This window comes from Monomorium pharaonis, chromosome 6 (assembly GCF_013373865.1).
Source record: "Monomorium pharaonis isolate MP-MQ-018 chromosome 6, ASM1337386v2, whole genome shotgun sequence".
Taxonomy (NCBI): domain Eukaryota; kingdom Metazoa; phylum Arthropoda; class Insecta; order Hymenoptera; family Formicidae; genus Monomorium; species Monomorium pharaonis.
The window spans coordinates 10,833,404-10,858,310 of NC_050472.1; the positions used below are offsets into that span (position 1 = coordinate 10,833,404).

Consider the following 24,907-nt stretch of genomic DNA (forward strand, 5'->3'; position numbering starts at 1 on the left):
TAATGACCCTGACAATATATTTAAAGGTCATAAAAACCGGTGAGGAATCATTAATGTTGTTAACATTATGTGGCGTAAAATTAAAGAATTACCAAAAATTTCGATGACAGAAGAATGGTGAAGAAATTCTAAAGTAAACGTCGTGAGATGCTAAAAAGAAAATCTATGAAATATTGTTTCAGTTGCTCTCTAATAGTCGGCACCGTTAATATTATCTCTGGGATGATCTGGTGCGAGAGCGACGTTGAGTTGCCCCTGAAAGAGTGCGAGCAAAATTGCTAAAACGGTCGATCCTCCCTCGAGTGTATGATGATTGTCGCGTGCTCGGGGTCTGCCACGCGCGGTGCGCGTGATCACGTTGCGATCCTCGGCGAATGTGCTCGTTACGTGGATGAGGAGCGTAAGGGACTGAGAGGAAGACAAGAAAGATTGACTTACTATGGTTGCGCATTGAGATGTGCAAGCAGTACAAACGTACAGCTCAAAAAATTAGCCACTCGGCGTTGGTTTTACCATGCTAGTCACGCGTGGTGCACGTGAGCGCGCGGCACTCGTAAGCGAACGCGTTCCACGTTACGCGGCAAATTAGCGTAGCCCGTAGGAAAAAATTCTGCAAAAATTACTGCACAAAAAGTTGCATATTTTTGTGTATGAATTTCGGTAGTTTTTATAGATTTTTGTACGAAGTTTTCGCTTTCACAATTTTTTGCAGAATATTTTGCAAAATTTTATGTAATTTTTTTTGAAGACAAAAAACTTCAGAAAACATTACATAAAATTCTGCAAAATATTCTGCAGAAAAATTCTGCAAAAACATAATTTTTGCATAATTTTTTCCTACGGGAAGCGATAAGGAAAAGGACGAATCAAAAGATGGACTATAAATGTTACGCGTACGAGAAGAGCCACAGTATAGAGCACACGTCTTAGAGTTCAATCACACAAAAAGCACAAAGCGATTAATGTCTCGAAAATAGTGTTCGATGCTATCGCACAGAGACCTTCCGTAAGAGTGATATCCGCGTCACGTTCTGCTAGAGCAGACCCACAGAGCAAGAACGCGAGTTGTGAAAATTTTGAAGGCCCGAGAGGTACTGCTGCGAACTAGCTATGTGGGTAATAGTTCGCGGATCACGCTTTCGACGGCGGTGCCGTTCCGATTTTGGACGCATCATATATAACAAACAAAATGGAAAAATAAAGGTTTGACTTTCTAATGACGTTTAGATAAACTAAATCCAGTGGTAGCATCTATAATGAGAAACGTAAACGGCGCTTTGAAGATGAAAAATAGTGTTTCCATTCTGCGTGCTCTTCCCTAACAGTATTCAAATTAAATTTCCGTATTTAAACGTTTCCGTCCGTCCCGAAAGATTTACCAAACTCAATTTTTTTCTCACTCGTGATCCTCTTTCTATGGATTGTACCTTGCAGGATTACAAAACAGTGCGGTTACGACGGCAATCGCGAGCTGGAAAATGCCTCGGAAATCTGCTCATAGGCAAGAGCAAATAACTGTGCGAGTACGTAGCAATTAGCGCCAGAGATAATCAAGGAATTTGTATATAAATGGTGATTGAAAGGTATATCGTCTTGCGGTTCTGGCATATAATGGCGCGCGCGTTTGCATCCGGCTTCCGTATTCGAGAGGAGCGCTCGAGAGACAACATATTTTTCACTAAATGGCGAGACAAACTGTTGGTCTCATTTTTTTTTTCAATAAATCCCGGTACACGGTAGTGACCAAGATATTCATTATACTTCAGGGTCAGAGAAATGGGGACATGAAAGAGAGCGTTTACAGGAGAGTTGCGCTGTATCCGCTCCGAGAATTTTTGAACTTTGGCGCGACGTAAGTTGGACTCGTTGTGTCGCGTGGAAACGAATTCCTTTCGAGTGATTTATTCGCGCGCCACATTTGCGCAAAAAATAGATACCGAGATTGATTCTCGCGATCCTTACGCGCGCGTTAGTTGCTGCCCAAATTTCCAATAAATCGTGCAAAATGTCACGGACACTTTTACACTTTTACTACATGGTTAAAATTTTGTTTTAGTTCACACAATGATTTCATTAATATCTGCGAGTTATTTTGTTTCTAGATTTTATATATAAATCTATATATAGGTTATTTATATTTTTTTTAAGAGGACATGCATTGTCCCGAAAAACTATAATCCCGAAATTTAAGACATGAGACATTGTTTCGAAAAGTCAAAGTCCCGAAAATTAAGACTCGAGGCATTGTCCCGAAAAATCAAAATCCCGAAACCTAAGACTCGAGGCATTGTCCCGAAAATTCAAAATTCCGAAATTTAGGACTTGAAATATTCCAAAAAGTCAGAAGATCAAAATTTAAAAAATAAAACAAAATTCCGAAATTTATATTTAGAGAGATTAAACAGATTTTAATTTTTTTAGTAAAATAATTAGAAAAACACTTGTTTTATTTGTTCAAACTATGTGTCTGTATATGTGTGTGTGTTTGTCTCGATGTAGACACTTTTAATTATAAATTTAATTAAAATTTTATTAAATGTAAAATATAATTAAAATTAATTACATATGTTTAATTTTTTAATATTATAATTTTTATAACTATAACTATTACTTATAACTTATTAATCACAATATATTTACGTATTTTTACATATTAATTAACTTATAAATATTAAAAAATCTTCGACAGATAAACCATCATCTATTCTGTCCGCCTGCGTTCGTAAACGCGTGATTTTTTATTATTCAACTATAGCGCAATCGCGTTAATGATTTACCGCTTTTAATGTCGCTAAATCTCTGCGTACTTTTGCTTGTAGTTCTCCTTACTCTTCTGGATATCAAAAATATTTTTTAAATAAAAATTTAATTAATTTTATAATAAAATAATAATAATTTTCGGGAAAGGAAGAATTTTAAAGATGTTTCTGAGCATCGATATTTAGCTAGTAGCTTTTATTACTCTTCCATTACATGAGATTTAGTCCCCCGTGATATTTGATTCACCCTCCATTTTACCGCTTTATTAACGTCCTTTTACATTTCATTTTCACCAGGGAATGGACGGAAAAGGCGGTAACGCAAGAGTTCACAGGGATCACTATTTACACTGGTTATTACAGAATTCAAAATTTACACAATTAATTTGTACACAAAACTTGTTCTGATAATATTGATGTTACAATGGAATTACATGGTCGCGAAGGTCAACGGTTCTCTTCGTAAACGGCAGAATGAGGTCGAACGCGTGAGTAAATGTTTGGCAAAATGCTGAGATTTACGGTCACGCAAAAAATGTTCAGCCAGGCTGACAAACGATGCGCGAAAATCTCGAACAGGACTGTGCGGGTAGTAACGAGGAGTGCTCCCAGCATCTCTTCGTTTTATGATAACGCTCTTGTAGGAAGACCCGCCCTTTAAACAATTGTTCTGAAATGTTGCTATTCTGAAATTGTTTTGACAAGGTCTCTCTAGAAGGACGCTATTTTTCTGTTACGGTTGTCAGGCGATTTTTCCAGAAGGATAGAGGAGAAAGTGGTGATATGGCCAGTGCGGATAATATGACCACCCATATTACCTCTGTTATTAACTGACGAATTCCAGTAATTATTTATAATATTATTTGTTTAGTAGCCTATTGTTATATAATGGTACTAATATGGCAAAACGCAAGATCTTTAGATTTAAGGTTATTTTTATTTAACTTCCATTAAATGTGAATAAAAATCACCTATTTCGATATAACAATTTATTTTATATAAATATATATGTTTCTAAATACTGTGATCTTTTTAAACAAAATCAATTTTTTTACATTTATTTTTATGGTGGCTGTTACGTCCTGGGGGAGGCAGGAAGTAACCGGGGCCGAGCGTAACCCGTAGTTCCCCAGGAGCGTAACTGTTTTATTGTTCTCCTGCTTGTTTTGCTCTTTTGAGAGGTGGTGCTCCTTCGAAGGGCTTGAGAAACCTTCTATAAGCTTCTACGGACCGAGGGGTCGCTTTGCCGGATAAGGCGAGTTTGGGGAGCGACCCGACGAAGGCCTCGTCGCTAGTGACGCGGGGGCCTTGTCGCTGGGGTGGACGGGCCTGACGGTCCACTCTAGCGGGACGCGTGGGGGCTCGTATAGGGGCTGTGTCGGTCCCTGGGGGTAGCCGGGGCGGCGGGCGCCTGAAGGGAGCGAAGTTTGGTGCGCTATGGCAGGGTGGTGCCGGGGCAACTGGGCGGGTGCAGGGGGTAGGCTGTGGAGGCGGCAGCTCAAACGGGCCCGGTGATCCGTGGCGTCTCGGGGAGGTGTCGGGGGGCGGAGGTCGATCGAAGACGGTCGGGTCGAACGTTCCAGCCTCGATAAGACGCCATTTTAATCGTTTGATTTGCCGCTTCCGTCCTCCTCGGCGAGACCGTGGCATGATGTCGCACTGTTTGGTAGTGAACCGAATTTATTAAACGAACCCATGATTATATAGAAAAGACACGTGTCAGGCAGGTAAATTTGGATAAGCGAGTGTTGCAAGAGTTGTGTAATTTGTGTAATGTTCCTCTCTTTCTCTCTGTTAATATTTATTTTCCTTTCTTTTAATTTTTATAGAAATGGTTAATCGGTGTAATTTTGCTGGGTTAGATGAGAAATCGAGTCAATCTATTAAGTTTGTGATTGTATAACTCCGTGGGGGTAAAGCGCCCAAATAGGCGAGCCCATTGCCTTACGGAATAAGGAGGAGAGTGCAGGGGATAAGCGCCCTAGCGGGCAGCCCGTACCATCCCACGGAATGTATGAGAGATTGACTCGGGTTCTGCTCTTACCCGTCTTGTTCCGTTCCACACGGACGCGGACCGAGAGTACGTCAACACAGAGAGAGAGAGAGAGAAAGAGAGAGAGATCAATGATAGTTATTCTTATTATTATTCGCGTTGTTACTGCCTGTCACGTGAATGACGCGGTTTTTAGTGGTGCTTTTTAGGAATTGATTTTTAGGCCAAAAGTAATAATAATTAAAAAAAAAAAGGAGAGTACCTCTTTTCTTTTGTGGGTACTTTCTCGGATATTATTGGGAGGAAGAGCGTACTAATTGCGACAAGGCGTAGACAGCGTGAGGGGGGAGCGCCCAGGGAGGGCGCAACAAATCCCACGCCAAAGGAAAGATGGGGCGTTTGTGAGGGAGAGCGCCCTATGGGCTGCCCTATGGTGCACAGTTTAGATGGAGGGACGACGTAGGGGATGAGAAGCGCCTTAATAGGCGCCCGTTGTCCCCTGGACACCTCCTAACTTAAGCGCCCCGGTAGGCGCCCCTGGCTTGAAGTTCAGGGAGGAAGCAGGCGCCTGAATCGTAGCGCCCAGCTTCCAGGATGAGGATTCAGGGAAGTCGCTATATCGCTTCAGAATATTTTTGGGAGCACCGAGGATGGTTTTGCCCCGTATTTTGCCCCACTTAATAATTTTTCGCGGACTAATAGATTTTTTTTTTTTTAGCCACTAGGTATATATAAAAAAAAAACAGTTATATTGAACAGATTTTTCTTTTTAAGAGAGAGAAAACAAAAACTTTATTTTAAACAAAGTTGAGTGAGTCTACACTTGACAATGATTTTACGGCGCTTGTATGTACGAGAGATATTACTTACGCACTGCTCGGTTTCTTGTTTAAATTCTATCAAGAATTTAATAGTCTCGATGTCGTATACCTTGTAGTAGTAAGAGCACGAAGGCTAATAATTATCGCGTGGATAGTACTTTCTTCAGAGTAACGTCTACTGGCAGCGCGACTCGTTATGGGAGCGAGAATGCTGCTTCCTGAGGCTCTCGCGCTCCTTATATATCCCCCGAAAACTAGGGGGTCCTAGGGGTACGCGGGTGTAGGGAAGCTCAAATCCATGGAAAATTCCGCGACAAATAACCATTACTTTTGAATTTTCATAGTTTCTAATTTTTATTCGGATCAATATAAACTTCGGTCAAGAGGTAGCCAGGGTGATTAGCGTTCGAATGCTTCCTTCGCCTTCCCCCTATCACCTCTGTGAGCGGAGCAATTAAACCGCATACCTTTGTAATTACTTTACTCGTTCTATCTTACTCTTACTTCCCGATTGGAATAATGCTCGAGCTATTGTTATCCCACTTGGTACACGCGCTCCGCGGCTGGACCGATTCTTCGGTAGCGCGAGGGTGTCACGCGTGAACCGCATGGTTGAAAACTATTCACATTATTTCAGGTTGTTAATAATGTGAAAGACCTATAGCATGACTGCGACGGATTGCAGTATTATCAATTAACAAGAGAGTTGAGGGGTGGCGGTTGCACCCTGTCGTTAATAGTAATAGAAAGGCGACGAAAGAATGTTGCTCTTTTAATGAAATTTTTAACTATACGCGGCATGATTCGATGGATTTGAGCCTTAACAATTGAGGTAATAATTACGCACGTGATAACAATAATATTAATAAAGAGTATAAGCGTAGGGTGTACGCGCTGATACTCCGCGCGTCTGATTTCGTGGGGAGGGGAGCGCTCGGTGAGACGGGTGCTCCGGCGGAGCACGCGAGAGCGCGGTGCGCGAACGTGAGATGAAATCATTGAAAAATTTTCATCGAACGTAACAGTGGCCATATTACCTTCCCTATTTCTCTTCGCTCATTATGAAGTTACATTTTTGTAAATAATATATAATATAATAAATAGTTTATAACTTTGAATTGAAAATCTAATGAGCAACATTTTGATAAATATAATCGTAAAATTTCAACATCGGTGATTAACAAAGTTATTAAATAAAATATAAACGGGTGGCCATATTACCACCTTCTCTTCTATTATTTTTGTTTTGTTACCTGAGGACCGCGACCTTTGATTTCGCCGGATGTCAGGTATTGGGATCGCGCGACGATCTGTCGCCAGTTTTGTCAAGCGACAATTTTAATTTTGCAGGTAAACTGACGTTACGCTTGTTCTAAACAGGCTAGAGGACGACAAGAGCTAAGCGAGAGTTGAGAGTCAAGGGAGCGACGAACACGATATGTTTCAGCTGTGTAATCTCCCCGAGTCAGTTTGTGTTTTTACGCTTCGAGTGCCGACCGTTAAATTGGACAAGGAGGCAACGCAGAAGGGCGAGCTACGAATTCAACAGGTTACTACGTAGTGCCCTTGCGGAACTATGCAATTCCAGGCGTAAGACACATTCCCACGGTTTTTTACATCGACGGCGGGGTCTGCGATAGTTGGAATGAGGATTTGTTGTATTATTTTAATTAATTTGGAACGAGAGCGAGAAAGGAAGAGAAAAGGGCGCGACAAAAGAGAGATGAGCAAATCGTGCGGAAGAAAGGTTTACGTTGGGATCACGCGCGGATAAAATTCTCTCTTTCAGGAATGGATAAGGTGTGGTGACGCGATGGCGCAATGGCGTCTCTCCCTAAGATCGTATTTAAAGCTTTTGGCACATGATACGATTTTTCATGCTAGCATGCGTACGAGGCGTCTACGATTGGGTTACGATTGGTAATATAATTATTTGAATCAATTAAGATACATAATAAGATGTCTCGTATGCGATCTAACATGAAAAATCATATCGTGTGCCGAAGCTTTAAAACACAATCGTGAGTTGAGGCTCGCATGTATTCGTGTGACCGCGCTTGCTCACGTATTAATTTAAGGGCGCTATCCTCGCAATTATCGTGAGAGTTATATTTTTCTCGCGCGGAGAGTGATTCGTCGTCCAACCATATCGTTTCGTCGCGTGAACGAAGAATCGAAATCCTGCACTTTATTCTCGCGGAAGAAGGGAATACGTAATGAAGTGGAAATTACCAGCATGTTTCGATACAATGATTTATATAATTCGTGTTCAAGTTACTTCGATGCGTATGTGAAATTATAGATCTAAATATACAAAAAAAGATAAACTTATGAAATTAATTATGGAATTACAAGTCGACTCTATTGGGGTATAATAAATATTTCTTATGCGCCCTTCATTCCACCAGCGTTTGCTTTTCGTGTTTTTCAAAATGCAACCCGGGCGCGACTAGAAAGCCGATGATCCAAGTCGCTTTGCACGAAGATGAATAAAGATGAAGAAGAAGATAGATTCTAAGTTTGTCAAGATGATAATCCCTGACGAAAATTTTTATCGTAAAAGTGTGTTTATTTCTGTTTATAAAGAGTTTTGTCGATGTTTACATTGTTTATGAAGAGTTTTATTAATGTTTACGCTGTTTAGAAGCACGTTATAAACACTTTGATAATCTTCTACTGACACAACATTTTACAAACATTTAGAAAACTTTCATAGAAATGTTTGAGATTATGTCATTAAATAGCACTTAAACACTTTACAAGAAACATTTTGAAAACAATTATGTAACATTGATTTCATCGCACATTAAAACAATCTCTCAACATCTTTCAAACATTCCTGTTTATAAACAGTTAATAAACATCTTTACAACATAAAGATATTTTTTTAACATTCAATCAAACACAAGCAAAACACTTTTCAAACAGTTAATCTTTTACTGACATAACATTTTACAAACATTTAGAAAACTTTTATAGAAATGTTGGAGACTATATCATTAAATAGCATTTAAACACTTTACAAGAAACATTTTGAAAACAATTATGTAACATTGATTTCAGCGTACATTAAAACAATCTCTCAACATCTTCCAAACATTCTGTTTATAAACAGTTAATAAACATCTTAACAACATAAAAATATTTTTTTTTAATTTATTCAAATCAAACACAAGCAAAATACTTTTCAGAGATTACTATATATATATTAGAAACACTTAAATCGTTTATGAAACTACTGTAAATAATAACTTGATGTAAATAAGTTTAAACTGTAAATATCTTAAGAAACCCGTAATTAATATTATTAATACGCATAAACAATTTTTTTAACACTCACTAACAAGGGAAACTATCATAATAAATTACACATATAAGAAACATAATCAAAATTTTATTTCTTTGATTAAAAAATTTTCCAATCCGATATTACAAATAATATAATCTTAAGCCACACACATTCAAATAAACTTGTCAAATATGCAAGCACGTTTGTTACCAAAGTTTACCAAAAAATGTTGAAGTTTAACTAAACATAAATAATATAATTTTTATTTTTATTGTTATAGTAAAACAGCAATATTATTATTGTTGAGAATCTGAAACAATTTTTAGTAAATATAAAAAAACAAAACAGGTGACAGGCATTACAATAAGATAATCTCAACTACTAATCTCCATAACAGCCAAATGGCATTTTACATACATAGTTCGCACATGGTACACTTATAAAAACGCATTGACTTATTATCTGATTTACATCAATACATTTTAAATGGCTATAGCTATCTATTTTCTGAATATGGAAATTGGTAATATTTGTATTTCTAATAACAGATTCATCGTGCATAGTAAACGACTGCACAATTAATTTGACTACTTGGCAATTTAAAAATTAATCTAATCACAACAGTTTCTCCAGAGTTAATTAATATATATGAATCATTATTAAGTTTGTTGTCACAATATCTACTACATGTATATCTTATTTGCTTATAAATCATTCTCTGATAAGCTAAACAATTTTCAGTTAACATATCATTTATCCCAAGTAACTGCTCTTGCTCATCTGATAATGAATATTTTTCCCCTCTTCCTAAAAGTATAATTTCGTATCCACAACGCATGAAATAAATAAAGTTTTTTTTTTAAATTTTCTCGGAAAACTCAATAGTGTTTTTTGACAAAACAAGGTTTGAACACAAATAGGGTATTGAAGTATAAATAAGAAACTTGCGTGCAATTTGTAAAATAACATTCGAAGGACTATGATATAATTGCATAAGATAACGGTTTTGACCTTCGTATAGAAAGGAATTATGAGTCCATAATGGACCCCAGTTGAGAACACCTTTGCAAATATGTGACAAAAGATGAATATTGTACACCATGTTTTCTTCACTAAAATACTTTTGAAATAAATACATATAGCACAAAAAAAGTTTATGAGCTCGAAATACTTCTTCACGTGTCATTGATTTTTGTAATAAAATATTAGTTGCTGCAGATAACATAGCAATGTGATTTATATATTTCTTCTTCAGCAAACCTTTAAAACATGGCACAGAATAAAATAATAACCATGCTCTCCATTCGGACGCTTTCCATTTACTTATATCTTTGATAGAGCGAGGGGTCCTTGTTATAGAAGACGGAGGACGTATTATTAAAAGCCTTTCGTCAATCGTGCTCAGCACATGGCTTATTCCTACACTTTCTGAGATATGCCAAAACTTTTTATAAGTATATTGTAGAATAAGTTCAGTATGTAGTTTCGTTACTCCAAGTAGAATGTTATGCATATAATCAACCACAAATCCATTTATAAAATTGAAGAAATTTAATGACATTAACGGTGAAAAACCTTTTACTCCTCTATATTGTCTTTTGTTTTTATTTATTTCATCTTTTCTTTCAAATGTTTCAAGTAAATCTTTTTTCGTGGATTCCAATGTTCTTTCTTCAGCAGGATAAATTGAAATTGTAAATCTTTGTCCTCTCCGTGTACGTTCCGACTTTTGATAACAAAATGTGCAACCATAGTAGGCAGCAAATGATTGAAAATTAAGTAATTGATACCTTGCAACTGAATCAGCAATGCAACAAAGTGGAATAACTTTACTAATAATTTCATTGCCATTATGCATCCATCTGAATCCTTCTGTAGAAAGCTTATTGGCTTCATTGATAAATGGCTGTAAAAAAACTTTCTGATTAGGATCTTTGGACCCTATGTACAAGCCAGCAAGCAAAACATACTTGTTTCGTTCTGAAACTGGTAATTCATTTATAGTTAGATATATTGGCCAAAGTGTCTTGTTATTCGATTTACCTGTGTGAATACCATCAGTGAAAAAAAAATAAGATAAATTATATGGTGAAGATAATATACCACCATTCTCAAAATGCTTTTTGTATTCTTCTCCATCATAAATATCTTCCAAAGCATCTTCTTTTATTTTATTTCGATTAAATCTATGATTCATTACAGCATGGACAAAATTATTGTCTTTAATCAATTTTTTTAACTGAGACTCTAAAGATACTGAGATAAAGAAATTTGATGAATTTGAAACATCAATATTAGCATCACAGTTTGTACATATCTCATTCCCTTTCAATTCTTTCTTTATTCCAAGATATATCTCACAGTCGGGGCAATAAATATGAAAAGATATGTTTTCTCTCTCTGTATCTAACAATTGGAAATAGCTATATTTTGTTACTTTAATCGTATTATCTCCATAAATAGTATTGAACATTTTTAAAATATCTATTTGAGCTTCCCATGATAAATTATGTCTTAGCCCTAATATTAAACACATGAACATAACATCTGCAGCAGCAGTTTCAGTACATGGACAGAGAGATTGTTGTTTAGAATTTAAATCTGTCATAAATTCTTTACCGTTAAGAATGGAATAATTTTTATCTTGTAGAAAACATGGTTCAACATTTTTCAAAATAGATTTATTCCTACAATCTACAATCTCTTCTGGGTCAGATTCATCTTCAATTCCACATTCAGATTCTTTTTCAGTTCCAAATGTGATACTTTTTTTAGAGTTGAAATTATGACTTCTCTCATCTTGAGCTTCATCATTACTAGTAACAGAATTTTCAGTTAAAAACAAGTCAATCGGATCTGAATCTTTATCACAGGAAGATTGAAGTACTGGTGAAACTTGCAAATTTTCTGCAACTAATGTTGATGAGGTTGGAACTTCTATTGTACTGCTCCTTGTTGATACAACACGAGGTATTTGTGTACAGACTTGATTAGAATTTACATATTCTTCTTGCCTTTCATCAAAGCTTAAATGAGGTAAAATCCGTTCTTCTTGTAAAGCTTTATGGTCAAGTTTTTGCTGAGCAATCTACAGATATTAATAAAGACGTTGAGAACCAGCAAAAAAACTTGTTTTAATCATAAAATTATACAAAAAAAACTGTTAATTAAAGGGGAGAATTCGTTTAGGAGGCCAAAAAATAGCATGATTTTTTGCAGCCACAATAAAAGTTATCTTTTATAAAACTTTGAATGTTAATTTACATCTTAAAGTGTACAAAAAAATTTAATAAGACGTCTTTAATAAGATGTCTTATGTCCCAATTTTGGACATTGTGTTGTCTAAAGCTCGTTCTGTTCAGTAAAAAAAACCAAAAGTACATCTTAAACCTTAAGCCAATACCTTGTAGGATGGTAAAAAAAAGTTTTTAATTGAAGAATGGAAATAGGTAATTTTGAAAAAAAAATTGCGACTTTGACGAAAAAATTTAAACATTTTATTGCAAAAAATTATCATTAAATCTTTTTTCATTTGATTCACAAAATTGTTTGATTCACCTAGAAAAAGTTTATTTAAATTGGTTTATTAGATTTTTTTTCTATCTAATACACAAATTATAAAAACCTTGTTTATTTGAGATCACGTTATTTTTGCAACAAAATGTTTATTTTTTTTACAAAAAAATTATTTTGTACACTTTCAAATGTAAGTAAAACATATCCAAATTTTGTAAAAGATAACTTATTATAGCTGCAAAAAAATTATTGAAATTATACTATTTTTTAGGGAAATTATAAATCATTGAAATTAATATGCTCCTACGAGTTTCTCCCCTTATTAATAACATGGATACTTTACCGAATATAATTGAAGCATATTTTTTGCTTTGTTTTGTTTTTTACGTCGGTACCATTGTGTACACCGAGGGATACTCTCGTTCAAAAATAAATAGCGTTTATAACGGCCCATTATAAGTAACAACTCTCTCTAATAACAATTCAAAACGGAAAAGATCGTGGACTTCCAGGGTTTGTTCGGGTCGCACGCTTGAATACATATACTATTCGCAGCAACGCGTCAACTGATTAATGTGATTGGTCAACGAGCGCACTGGGGCGAATAGAAGTATGGATCATGCAAACTGAACAAACCTATACTCACTGCGCATTTCGTAGGCGCACGCACGCTGATATTAGAGTGAGAGAGCAATAGCTGGAGGCTGTTAGGCGCGAGCATGTACAGACGTGTTTTTGCAGATGTTTTTATGAAGATTGATTGTTTTAATTGCCTATGATAAGCTGGTCAGTATCATAAAATTTCGACTATTGTTATAAATAGTTTGGCTAGTGATATGGATACGTCTGATTGGTTCGCGTATGTAAAATATAAAGACAACGTAAAAGAAAAAGTGGCAATAACCAAAATAAGTGATGTGGATAGCAAAGGACAAAAGATTCTATTTCAACCTAAAAATGTGAACGATTATGTGTATGGTAAATTATATTCTGTTCGAACAAGTCTAAATAGCAAGAATGGGAAAGAATCAAAATATTATGCTGTTATTGGCACAATGGCAGGTAAGTTTTAAACATGTAAAATCCAATTAATTTAAGAATAATTTGTGCTTTTGTTTCGTGAAAATATGTCCTCTGTTTGATAAAATTACAATTACAATAAAATAACTGCTGATACTCATATAAAGGTTTAAAACACTTAACTTATTTCTCAATAATTATACAATATGTTGAATGACTTTATCAACAAGTAACTTTAATGATACATTTGTTATTACAAAATATATGTGTTTTTTAGTCAATCTATTGTAATTAAATCAACGTGTGATCTTTGAGATTATTTTAGCACACTGTTAAAAACAACAAATAAATAAATATGTACTGAAAATATGACAGAATATAACAAAATAATTTTTGTTCAATTAATTAATTCTTTTATGTGCAAATGATAAAATATTTCTTTGTGCTGTCTGCTAAATATAAAAAATATTTAGTTATTATTATATAATAATCAAATTAGAATATTACATTTAGTTATCTTCGTAAAAATTTAATAAAAATGTTGAATAACATGATAAATTTTTGCAAAATAAAAGTATGGTTTTTATACATATCTAATTTTATATAATATTTCTAATTTATGTAATTTTTTAATTAAATTTTATTTTAGAGTATTATGATTATGTCTATTTGATACTCTGTCGAAATATCTAATTTAAACAGTAATATAAATTTTTTTTTAACTAAATTTTTTATGCTTTCTAATAAATAATGTTTATGTGATGAATAACAGTATCAGCAACTATCTGTTATGAAAACTTTATAAGTAATTTTTTTATAAATGTTTAACAAGGATAGAAAATATCTTATATGCTTTACATGCTGTTATGTTTTCACTTTATATTTTTATATCAGAATCTTTAGAAGCTTTAAATAATGTGCGACCCAGGTGGCCAAATATAGAAAATGATCATGATGAACCTGAATCCACAGAAATAGAAGATGAGAAAGAGAACGAACCAGTAAATGATTTTGTAAAAAAAAATAAAGATCAGATGGTCTGTAAAAATTATTTTATTTGTTATTAGAAAAATTGTTTACTATAATATAGTTATACGTATTTCTATTTTATTTTACAGAAAATTAAGAAAAATAAAAAACAATGTGCTTTCAATAAAGAGTTCACACAATTTATTGAAAACAATGTATTAAATGAAACAATTGAGCCAGTGAAAGTAAGTCTTAATGTAATATGAGTGAAATATTCATTATTAATACTAAGTTACATAGATGAGAATTTTGTTTAGATCTCGGTAGCTTAAATAATATTATTTTCTACATGAGATAATAAATTTTTTACACAGATTTAAATTCTAAAATATAAAATATTATAAAAATGTAATACTGAATAGTATTAAATTGGGGCCAGTAATTATTATCTATTTTAAATATTACAAATACGAACAGCAATACTTTAAAAAATTTTAAATAAGTATTAATTTCTGGCCAATTTAATATTGTCTAGTATTACATTTTTATAAGGGTAAACTTATTATAAAAAATTAGTTTAAAATTATTAGTATAAAAAATTAAATTAATTTGAATCTAATTATAGCATTTATTGTTTCAAAATAAGACAACAGATAAATAATTAGCATACATATTACAAAATATTAAATAATTTAGACAATAATATTAGCAATCGAGATCCAATTTAGTTAATATAAATCTTTCTAAACTGATATAAGTCTTTAATAAATTTATTATCAATTTTTTTATTTATAATAAAAAAAAATTAAACAAAAAGAAACACACGAAGAAAATGAAGAACAGGAAAATGAAATAAAATGTCTTCAAGAAAAAATTAAACAATTAGAGGCTAATTTAAAGAAAAAAAATAAAGCACTTGCTAACTGTAAAAAAGTTGAGCATTTAGAAAGTATTTTTGAGAAAAAAATAGTACAGTTAGAAGAAAAAATTGAGAAAAACTTGGAGAAGGTTGTAAAAAATGTAACTGAACGTTTACTTGAAGAGAGTGTTACTCGTTTAAATAAAAAAATAACAAATATGGAAAATGTGATACGTAAGTCTTCTTTAACCAATGAAAAAGTATTAGATATGTAGTTTTCCTGATTATACAGTATCAGGTATCAGGCCAGTAGGGCTTAGTACATTTTTCTTTTTTCTTTTTTTTTTACAAAATGCGCTTGTATTGATAAAGCGTGTCACATACACAATATTATAAATAATTTTGTTTTAGAAATGCAACCTTTTCATTTAAACAATAATGCAGTCTCTGAATCTGAGGAAAAGGTATTATTTTTTTTTAAAAACTTAACAAATTTTTTTTTAGCAACTTTTAACAACAAAAAAATATTAATTAAAATTAATTCTGTTTTTTTTTAATTAAATTTTTCTTGTTCTTTACTTATGAAACGTGATATTTATACTTTTAATATTTCTTCAATCTTAAATTAAAACGTAGTATTTACATATCAATTTTTTATCTTTTTTTTTTGTTAATTAAACTATTGCTAAGTTTTATATTAACTGTTACTTATTTAGATACTTCTTGGTGACGGAATTATGTGCTCCAAATATGCTTATCAAAATCTTAACACAGTCAAAGAGCATTCTGATTGGGCCATAACACTTCTTATAGGAGTTTATGGTGACAAGGCCCGAAAAATGAGATACAAAAAACCCCAAAGTCCAGATCTAGAATCGTTTTCAAATTCTTTTGTAAACGTTGCTAAATGTGAGATACATTTTTGTATTCTGTTGGTGTTATGCATATTTTTGATAATAATTAGTTTAATACCCAATGTTTTGATTTGCAGATTATTACAGGAATTGGCTTGAAAATTTGACAATTGAAAATACTGAAGATCGCAAATATAGTTCAGCTCAAGTGGAAGATCTAGTTAATAGTCTCCCTGCATATCTTTCGAAAAGATGTATCGACATGAATGGATCCCGTATTTAAAAAAATAGTGAAGGGTCGCAAAGACAGTCTGACCTTATCGAAAAAAATCGAAAAAAAAGATTATATCAGAAAAGAGGCTCTTTGTTTCAATCATTAGAAATTCAACAATTGCAATCTAATAACCAAGTGCAATCTAGTCATCAAGTATCAGAGTTGGGTAAGTTAATAGATTTTTATAATTAAATTAAGTTAATGGATTATAAATTAATTTAGTTAAATTAAAAGTCACACGAATAAAAAACTAATTTACATAAAGTTACATTAAGATTAAATTAACACAAGTTTAAGTAAAAGTTAATTTTAAAAAGCTTTATTTGCATAAAATTAAAAAGTCATAATTTAAGTTACATTTATTTAAGATTATCAATATAATTACAATATCGATCATCAAATATGTTTAATATTTTATTTGTAAATTAAGTTACAATATTAATTATATAAAGTAACAAAAATATTATTTGTAAGTAGAATTTTGTATTTTTATTGTATAATTTTTTTTTCTTTTGCTTAAGTAAAATTTATAACTTTAAAAAAGTTAATAAGTTAAAGTATATATATTTAAAAAATAACTAATTAAAATTAAAAATTAAATTATTAAAAATTAATTAAATCAAATTAAGTTATTAACTTCTTAACTTTATTATAAACTTTCAACTTTTTAACTAGTTACCCAACCCTGTCAAGTGCAATCTAATCATAATCAAGAGCCACCAAGAGTCCAACAACAAAATCAACAGCATTTTGAACTACTAAACACGCAAATATCGCAGCCTGGCTGTAGCTGGAATTTGCCAATTCCTTATAATACGTATGGACCGCAGAGTACAACAACAGAAAATTGCGGTAAATTTATTTACAACTACTTTTTAATGTATTAAGAAAGTGGTTCAAATTAATTCTAATTATTGTTTTTGTTTATCTTTTAGAAATCGGACGTAGTACTGATCTACATGTTATGTAGAAGAAAACAATAAAAATAAAATAATATTTTATATTTAAATCTATATTAATAAATAGTATTATCTATAATAGTATTAAATAAAAATAGTTATAAATACAAATACCTCTGTTATAATAATGAGTATAATTTTAATCACTTTGCTTTTATTTTTTTATTTTTAAAAAATAAAAAAAAGTATATTAAACTAAGATTATAATTTTTAATAGTAGAACTATAGGCCCATAAACATTAGTCTCTTAAATTTTTTTGCATAAATAAAGGTATAACTCTACATTTAAGAAAATTGTTTTAATATAATTATAAGAAACAAAAATATGTTTTGTAAACGTTTATTAAATTAAGTTTAAGAACAAATTCTTAACTTGCACCAAACACTTGGAAACGTCATTACAAATGTCTTAACAACAATAAGAAAACACTGTATAAACATTATACCCAGCGAAAGTAATGTTTATCAAAAGTTTATGAGATGTTTATGATGTTTGCTTAAATGTTGAGAAGATGTTTTAATTGAGTTTTAAAACACATTATGAATTGTTTATGAGATGGAAATTTAAACATGGAATTGTTCATGAGATGTTCACAGTTATGTTTGATATACGTTCGGGAAATGTTTTGTGGTGTTCTCATAATGTTTAAGGAATGTTCTGCATAATATCGTGAAAACTGCATAATATCTCTTAAACATTTCTTAAACATAACGAATATTACACAACACTTTCAGAACGTCTATCAAACATAACTGTAACATTTGATAAACAATTCCATGTTTAAATTTCTATTTCCTAAACAATTCAATAAATGTTTTAAAGCTCAATTAAAACATTTCCTCGACTTTAAGCAAACATCTTATAAATTTTTAATAAACACTCTATTTTCGCCAGGGATGTAGGGCACCTACACTACCATGCCCTACAACACTATTTTCACAAACTTAGAACCATTCGGTGTTCGGCGCTCGGTGCTCGGCACCTCGAGAAGTCTGTCAATTGTGAATATGTGAATTATCCCCGCCACTAACGGAATAATTCATATATTCACATATCCTTGGATAACGGCGGCGTTAACGCCACTATCATTGTCTTCACAGTCTGGTTCTCCCTCGGTCCCTGCACCACCTTGAAGTAAAGCTTCTTCTTGTTGACGGCGATCGGCACCTGCAAGAATCCAAGCGGGGCTCAGTAAAGGAAACGTTCATCGCCCTTTAAGAATTTTACATCAAACACCGAAACTGCGCCAAAGAACAAAAAAAGAGAGATGTAACTCTTAACGTACAAAAAAGATGCACACAAAGAAGACACTACAGAAAAAGAAGACATTCTTTCTTTGAGAATATCTTTATATATTCCAAATGTGCTAAATATTAAAATAAAATTGTACAAGCGTTAAATATTATATGAAGAATAGATAGTTTCATTAAGAAAAATATATTCTTATTATTCAATAATAATTTTCATAAAAGAAAAAGATAAGAGAAAAAAAAATTGAATAAAAAATAATATTTTAAAAATTATAATTTTTAATATCATTATTTCTAAATACAATTACATATTATGCTCTTTAGACTATTATAATATTGGAAAAATATATTTTTTATTAAAATTTAAGATTCTAAAATTATTTAAAAATTAAATCATTGCATAAGCAAAAAAATTTTTTATATTAAACAATAATCAATAAATAAAATATTAATTTGATGCTGTTTTAAGTATTGCAGTTTAATTACTGCTTTAATATTTGATATTAATGTTTGAAACTATTTTTTCCGTAGATGTAATATAACAGTCGTCAATTCAACGAAGGCGCGTGATTTTCACCGTTTGAATCATGTTGTTTCTTAATGGATAATTTGTTAACTGGATCAAAGAGATTTTAATTCACGTAATCGCAACAAATCTTATAATTTAAAAAGGCTATTTTATTCGAACCAAGAGATTCAAGTACAGAGATTCACACGTAAAAATCTATTCAAACTGATCAAGCGTAAAATATTCTGCAGAAAAATTCTGCAAAAACATAATTTTTGCATAATTTTTTCCTACGGGAAGCGATAAGGAAAAGGACGAATCAAAAGATGGACTATAAATGTTACGCGTACGAGAAGAGCCACAGTATAGAGCACACGTCTTAGAGTTCAATCACACAAAAAGCACAAAGCGATTAATGTCTCGAAAATAGTGTTCGATGCTATCGCACAGAGACCTTCCGTAAGAGTGATATCCGCGTCACGTTCTGCTAGAGCAGACCCACAGAGCAAGAACGCGAGTTGTGAAAATTTTGAAGGCCCGAGAGGTACTGCTGCGAACTAGCTATGTGGGTAATAGTTCGCGGATCACGCTTTCGACGGCGGTGCCGTTCCGATTTTGGACGCATCATATATAACAAACAAAATGGAAAAATAAAGGTTTGACTTTCTAATGACGTTTAGATAAACTAAATCCAGTGGTAGCATCTATAGATGAGAAACGTAAACGGCGAGAAGATGAAAAATAGTGTTTCCATTCTGCGTGCTCGTTGTAACAGTATTCAAAAATTTCCGTATTTAAAGTTTCCGTTTTTAGGAATTGATTTTTAGGCCAAAGTAATAATAATTAAAAAAAAAAGGAGAGTACCTCTTTTCTTTTGTGGGTACTTTCTCGGATATTATTGGGAGGAAGAGCGTACTAATTGCGACAAGGCGTAGACAGCGTGAGGGGGGAGCGCCCAGGGAGGGCGCAACAAATCCCACGCCAAAGGAAAGATGGGGCGTTTGTGAGGGAGAGCGCCCTATGGGCTGCCCTATGGTGCACAGTTTAGATGGAGGGACGACGTAGGGGATGAGAAGCGCCTTAATAGGCGCCCGTTGTCCCCTGGACACCTCCTAACTTAAGCGCCCCGGTAGGCGCCCCTGGCTTGAAGTTCAGGGAGGAAGCAGGCGCCTGAATCGTAGCGCCCAGCTTCCAGGATGAGGATTCAGGGAAGTCGCTATATCGCTTCAGAATATTTTTGGGAGCACCGAGGATGGTTTTGCCCCGTATTTTGCCCCACTAATAATTTTTCGCGGACTATAGATTTTTTTTTTTTAGCCACTAGGTATATATAAAAAAAAAACAGTTATATTGAACAGATTTTTCTTTTAAGAGAGAGAAAACAAAACTTTATTTTAAACAAAGTTGAGTGAGTCTACACTTGACAATGATTTTACGGCGCTTGTATGTACGAGAGATATTACTTACGCACTGCTCGGTTTCTTGTTTAAATTCTATCAAGAATTTAATAGTCTCGATGTCGTATACCTTGTAGTAGTAAGAGCACGAAGGCTAATAATTATCGCGTGGATAGTACTTTCTTCAGAGTAACGTCTACTGGCCAGCGCGACTCGTTATGGGAGCGAGAATGCTGCTTCCTGAGGCTCTCGCGCTCCTTATATATCCCCCGAAAACTAGGGGGTCCTAGGGGTACGCGGGTGTAGGGAAGCTCAAATCCATGGAAAATTCCGCGACAAATAACCATTACTTTGAATTTTCATAGTTTCTAATTTTTATTCGGATCAATATAAACTTCGGTCAAGAGGTAGCCAGGGTGATTAGCGTTCGAATGCTTCCTTCGCCTTCCCCCTATCACCTCTGTGAGCGGAGCAATTAAACCGCATACCTTTGTAATTACTTTACTCGTTCTATCTTACTCTTACTTCCCGATTGGAATAATGCTCGAGCTATTGTTATCCCACTTGGTACACGCGCTCCGCGGCTGGACCGATTCTTCGGTAGCGCGAGGGTGTCACGCGTGAACCGCATGGTTGAAAACTATTCACATTATTTCAGGTTGTTAATAATGTGAAAGACCTATAGCATGACTGCGACGGATTGCAGTATTATCAATTAACAAGAGAGTTGAGGGGTGGCGGTTGCACCCTGTCGTTAATAGTAATAGAAAGGCGACGAAAGAATGTTGCTCTTTTAATGAAATTTTTAACTATACGCGGCATGATTCGATGGATTTGAGCCTTAACAATTGAGGTAATAATTACGCACGTGATAACAATAATATTAATAAAGAGTATAAGCGTAGGGTGTACGCGCTGATACTCCGCGCGTCTGATTTCGTGGGGAGGGGAGCGCTCGGTGAGACGGGTGCTCCGGCGGAGCACGCGAGAGCGCGGTGCGCGAACGTGAGATGAAATCATTGAAAAATTTTCATCGAACGTAACAGTGGCCATATTACCTTCCCTATTTCTCTTCGCTCATTATGAAGTTACATTTTTGTAAATAATATATAATATAATAAATAGTTTATAACTTTGAATTGAAATCTAATGAGCAACATTTTGATAAATATAATCGTAAAATTTCAACATCGGTGATTAACAAAGTTATTAAATAAAATATAAACGGGTGGCCATATTACCACCTTCTCTTCTATTATTTTTGTTTTGTTACCTGAGGACCGCGACCTTTGATTTCGCCGGATGTCAGGTATTGGGATCGCGCGACGATCTGTCGCCAGTTTTGTCAAGCGACAATTTTAATTTTGCAGGTAAACTGACGTTACGCTTGTTCTAAACAGGCTAGAGGACGACAAGAGCTAAGCGAGAGTTGAGAGTCAAGGGAGCGACGAACACGATATGTTTCAGCTGTGTAATCTCCCCGAGTCAGTTTGTGTTTTTACGCTTCGAGTGCCGACCGTTAAATTGGACAAGGAGGCAACGCAGAAGGGCGAGCTACGAATTCAACAGGTTACTACGTAGTGCCCTTGCGGAACTATGCAATTCCAGGCGTAAGACACATTCCCACGGTTTTTTACATCGACGGCGGGGTCTGCGATAGTTGGAATGAGGATTTGTTGTATTATTTTAATTAATTTGGAACGAGAGCGAGAAAGGAAGAGAAAAGGGCGCGACAAAAGAGAGATGAGCAAATCGTGCGGAAGAAAGGTTTACGTTGGGATCACGCGCGGATAAAATTCTCTCTTTCAGGAATGGATAAGGTGTGGTGACGCGATGGCGCAATGGCGTCTCTCCCTAAGATCGTATTTAAAGCTTTTGGCACATGATACGATTTTTCATGCTAGCATGCGTACGAGGCGTCTACGATTGGGTTACGATTGGTAATATAATTATTTGAATCAATTAAGATACATAATAAGATGTCTCGTATGCGATCTAACATGAAAAATCATATCGTGTGCCGAAGCTTTAAAACACAATCGTGAGTTGAGGCTCGCATGTATTCGTGTGACCGCGCTTGCTCACGTATTAATTTAAGGGCGCTATCCTCGCAATTATCGTGAGAGTTATATTTTTCTCGCGCGGAGAGTGATTCGTCGTCCAACCATATCGTTTCGTCGCGTGAACGAAGAATCGAAATCCTGCACTTTATTCTCGCGGAAGAAGGGAATACGTAATGAAGTGGAAATTACCAGCATGTTTCGATACAATGATTTATATAATTCGTGTTCAAGTTACTTCGATGCGTATGTGAAATTATAGATCTAAATATACAAAAAAAGATAAACTTATGAAATTAATTATGGAATTACAAGTCGACTCTATTGGGGTATAATAAATATTTCTTATGCGCCCTTCATTCCACCAGCGTTTGCTTTTCGTGTTTTTCAAAATGCAACCCGGGCGCGACTAGAAAGCCGATGATCCAAGTCGCTTTGCACGAAGATGAATAAAGATGAAGAAGAAGATAGATTCTAAGTTTGTCAAGATGATAATCCCTGACGAAAATTTTTATCGTAAAAGTGTGTTTATTTCTGTTTATAAAGAGTTTTGTCGATGTTTACATTGTTTATGAAGAGTTTTATTAATGTTTACGCTGTTTAGAAGCACGTTATAAACACTTTGATAATCTTCTACTGACACAACATTTTACAAACATTTAGAAAACTTTCATAGAAATGTTTGAGATTATGTCATTAAATAGCACTTAAACACTTTACAAGAAACATTTTGAAAACAATTATGTAACATTGATTTCATCGCACATTAAAACAATCTCTCAACATCTTTCAAACATTCCTGTTTATAAACAGTTAATAAACATCTTTACAACATAAAGATATTTTTTTAACATTCAATCAAACACAAGCAAAACACTTTTCAAACAGTTAATCTTTTACTGACATAACATTTTACAAACATTTAGAAAACTTTTATAGAAATGTTGGAGACTATATCATTAAATAGCATTTAAACACTTTACAAGAAACATTTTGAAAACAATTATGTAACATTGATTTCAGCGTACATTAAAACAATCTCTCAACATCTTCCAAACATTCTGTTTATAAACAGTTAATAAACATCTTAACAACATAAAAATATTTTTTTTTAATTTATTCAAATCAAACACAAGCAAAATACTTTTCAGAGATTACTATATATATATTAGAAACACTTAAATCGTTTATGAAACTACTGTAAATAATAACTTGATGTAAATAAGTTTAAACTGTAAATATCTTAAGAAACCCGTAATTAATATTATTAATACGCATAAACAATTTTTTTAACACTCACTAACAAGGGAAACTATCATAATAAATTACACATATAAGAAACATAATCAAAATTTTATTTCTTTGATTAAAAAATTTTCCAATCCGATATTACAAATAATATAATCTTAAGCCACACACATTCAAATAAACTTGTCAAATATGCAAGCACGTTTGTTACCAAAGTTTACCAAAAAATGTTGAAGTTTAACTAAACATAAATAATATAATTTTTATTTTTATTGTTATAGTAAAACAGCAATATTATTATTGTTGAGAATCTGAAACAATTTTTAGTAAATATAAAAAAACAAAACAGGTGACAGGCATTACAATAAGATAATCTCAACTACTAATCTCCATAACAGCCAAATGGCATTTTACATACATAGTTCGCACATGGTACACTTATAAAAACGCATTGACTTATTATCTGATTTACATCAATACATTTTAAATGGCTATAGCTATCTATTTTCTGAATATGGAAATTGGTAATATTTGTATTTCTAATAACAGATTCATCGTGCATAGTAAACGACTGCACAATTAATTTGACTACTTGGCAATTTAAAAATTAATCTAATCACAACAGTTTCTCCAGAGTTAATTAATATATATGAATCATTATTAAGTTTGTTGTCACAATATCTACTACATGTATATCTTATTTGCTTATAAATCATTCTCTGATAAGCTAAACAATTTTCAGTTAACATATCATTTATCCCAAGTAACTGCTCTTGCTCATCTGATAATGAATATTTTTCCCCTCTTCCTAAAAGTATAATTTCGTATCCACAACGCATGAAATAAATAAAGTTTTTTTTTTAAATTTTCTCGGAAAACTCAATAGTGTTTTTTGACAAAACAAGGTTTGAACACAAATAGGGTATTGAAGTATAAATAAGAAACTTGCGTGCAATTTGTAAAATAACATTCGAAGGACTATGATATAATTGCATAAGATAACGGTTTTGACCTTCGTATAGAAAGGAATTATGAGTCCATAATGGACCCCAGTTGAGAACACCTTTGCAAATATGTGACAAAAGATGAATATTGTACACCATGTTTTCTTCACTAAAATACTTTTGAAA

General features: G+C 33.4%; 4 protein-coding genes across 4 annotated transcripts; 2 read left to right on the forward strand and 2 right to left on the reverse strand.

Annotated features, from left to right (window-relative positions):
* Positions 1 to 3,905: 3,905 nt before the first annotated feature.
* LOC118646350 (sulfated surface glycoprotein 185-like) lies at positions 3,906 to 4,409 on the reverse strand. The gene has a single exon (XM_036289043.1). The coding sequence runs from the start codon at positions 4,407 to 4,409 to the stop codon at positions 3,906 to 3,908; it is 504 nt and encodes a 167-aa protein (XP_036144936.1).
* A 5,304-nt stretch (positions 4,410 to 9,713) lies between these two features.
* Positions 9,714 to 11,499, reverse strand: LOC114254206. Its single transcript, XM_028189842.2, has one exon. It carries the CDS (start codon positions 11,468 to 11,470, stop codon positions 9,722 to 9,724), a length of 1,749 nt encoding a protein of 582 aa, XP_028045643.1. The 5' UTR covers positions 11,471 to 11,499; the 3' UTR covers positions 9,714 to 9,721.
* Positions 11,500 to 13,199: 1,700 nt separating this feature from the next.
* LOC118646252 lies at positions 13,200 to 14,805 on the forward strand. The gene is made up of 2 exons (XM_036288745.1): positions 13,200 to 13,440; positions 14,293 to 14,805. The coding sequence occupies exons 1-2, from the start codon at positions 13,215 to 13,217 to the stop codon at positions 14,463 to 14,465; spliced, it is 399 nt and encodes a 132-aa protein (XP_036144638.1). The 5' UTR covers positions 13,200 to 13,214; the 3' UTR covers positions 14,466 to 14,805.
* A 997-nt stretch (positions 14,806 to 15,802) lies between these two features.
* LOC118646245 lies at positions 15,803 to 16,393 on the forward strand. The gene is made up of 2 exons (XM_036288715.1): positions 15,803 to 16,135; positions 16,218 to 16,393. Exons 1-2 carry the CDS (start codon positions 15,964 to 15,966, stop codon positions 16,361 to 16,363), a joined length of 318 nt encoding a protein of 105 aa, XP_036144608.1. The 5' UTR covers positions 15,803 to 15,963; the 3' UTR covers positions 16,364 to 16,393.
* The last annotated feature ends 8,514 nt before the right edge of the window (positions 16,394 to 24,907 follow it).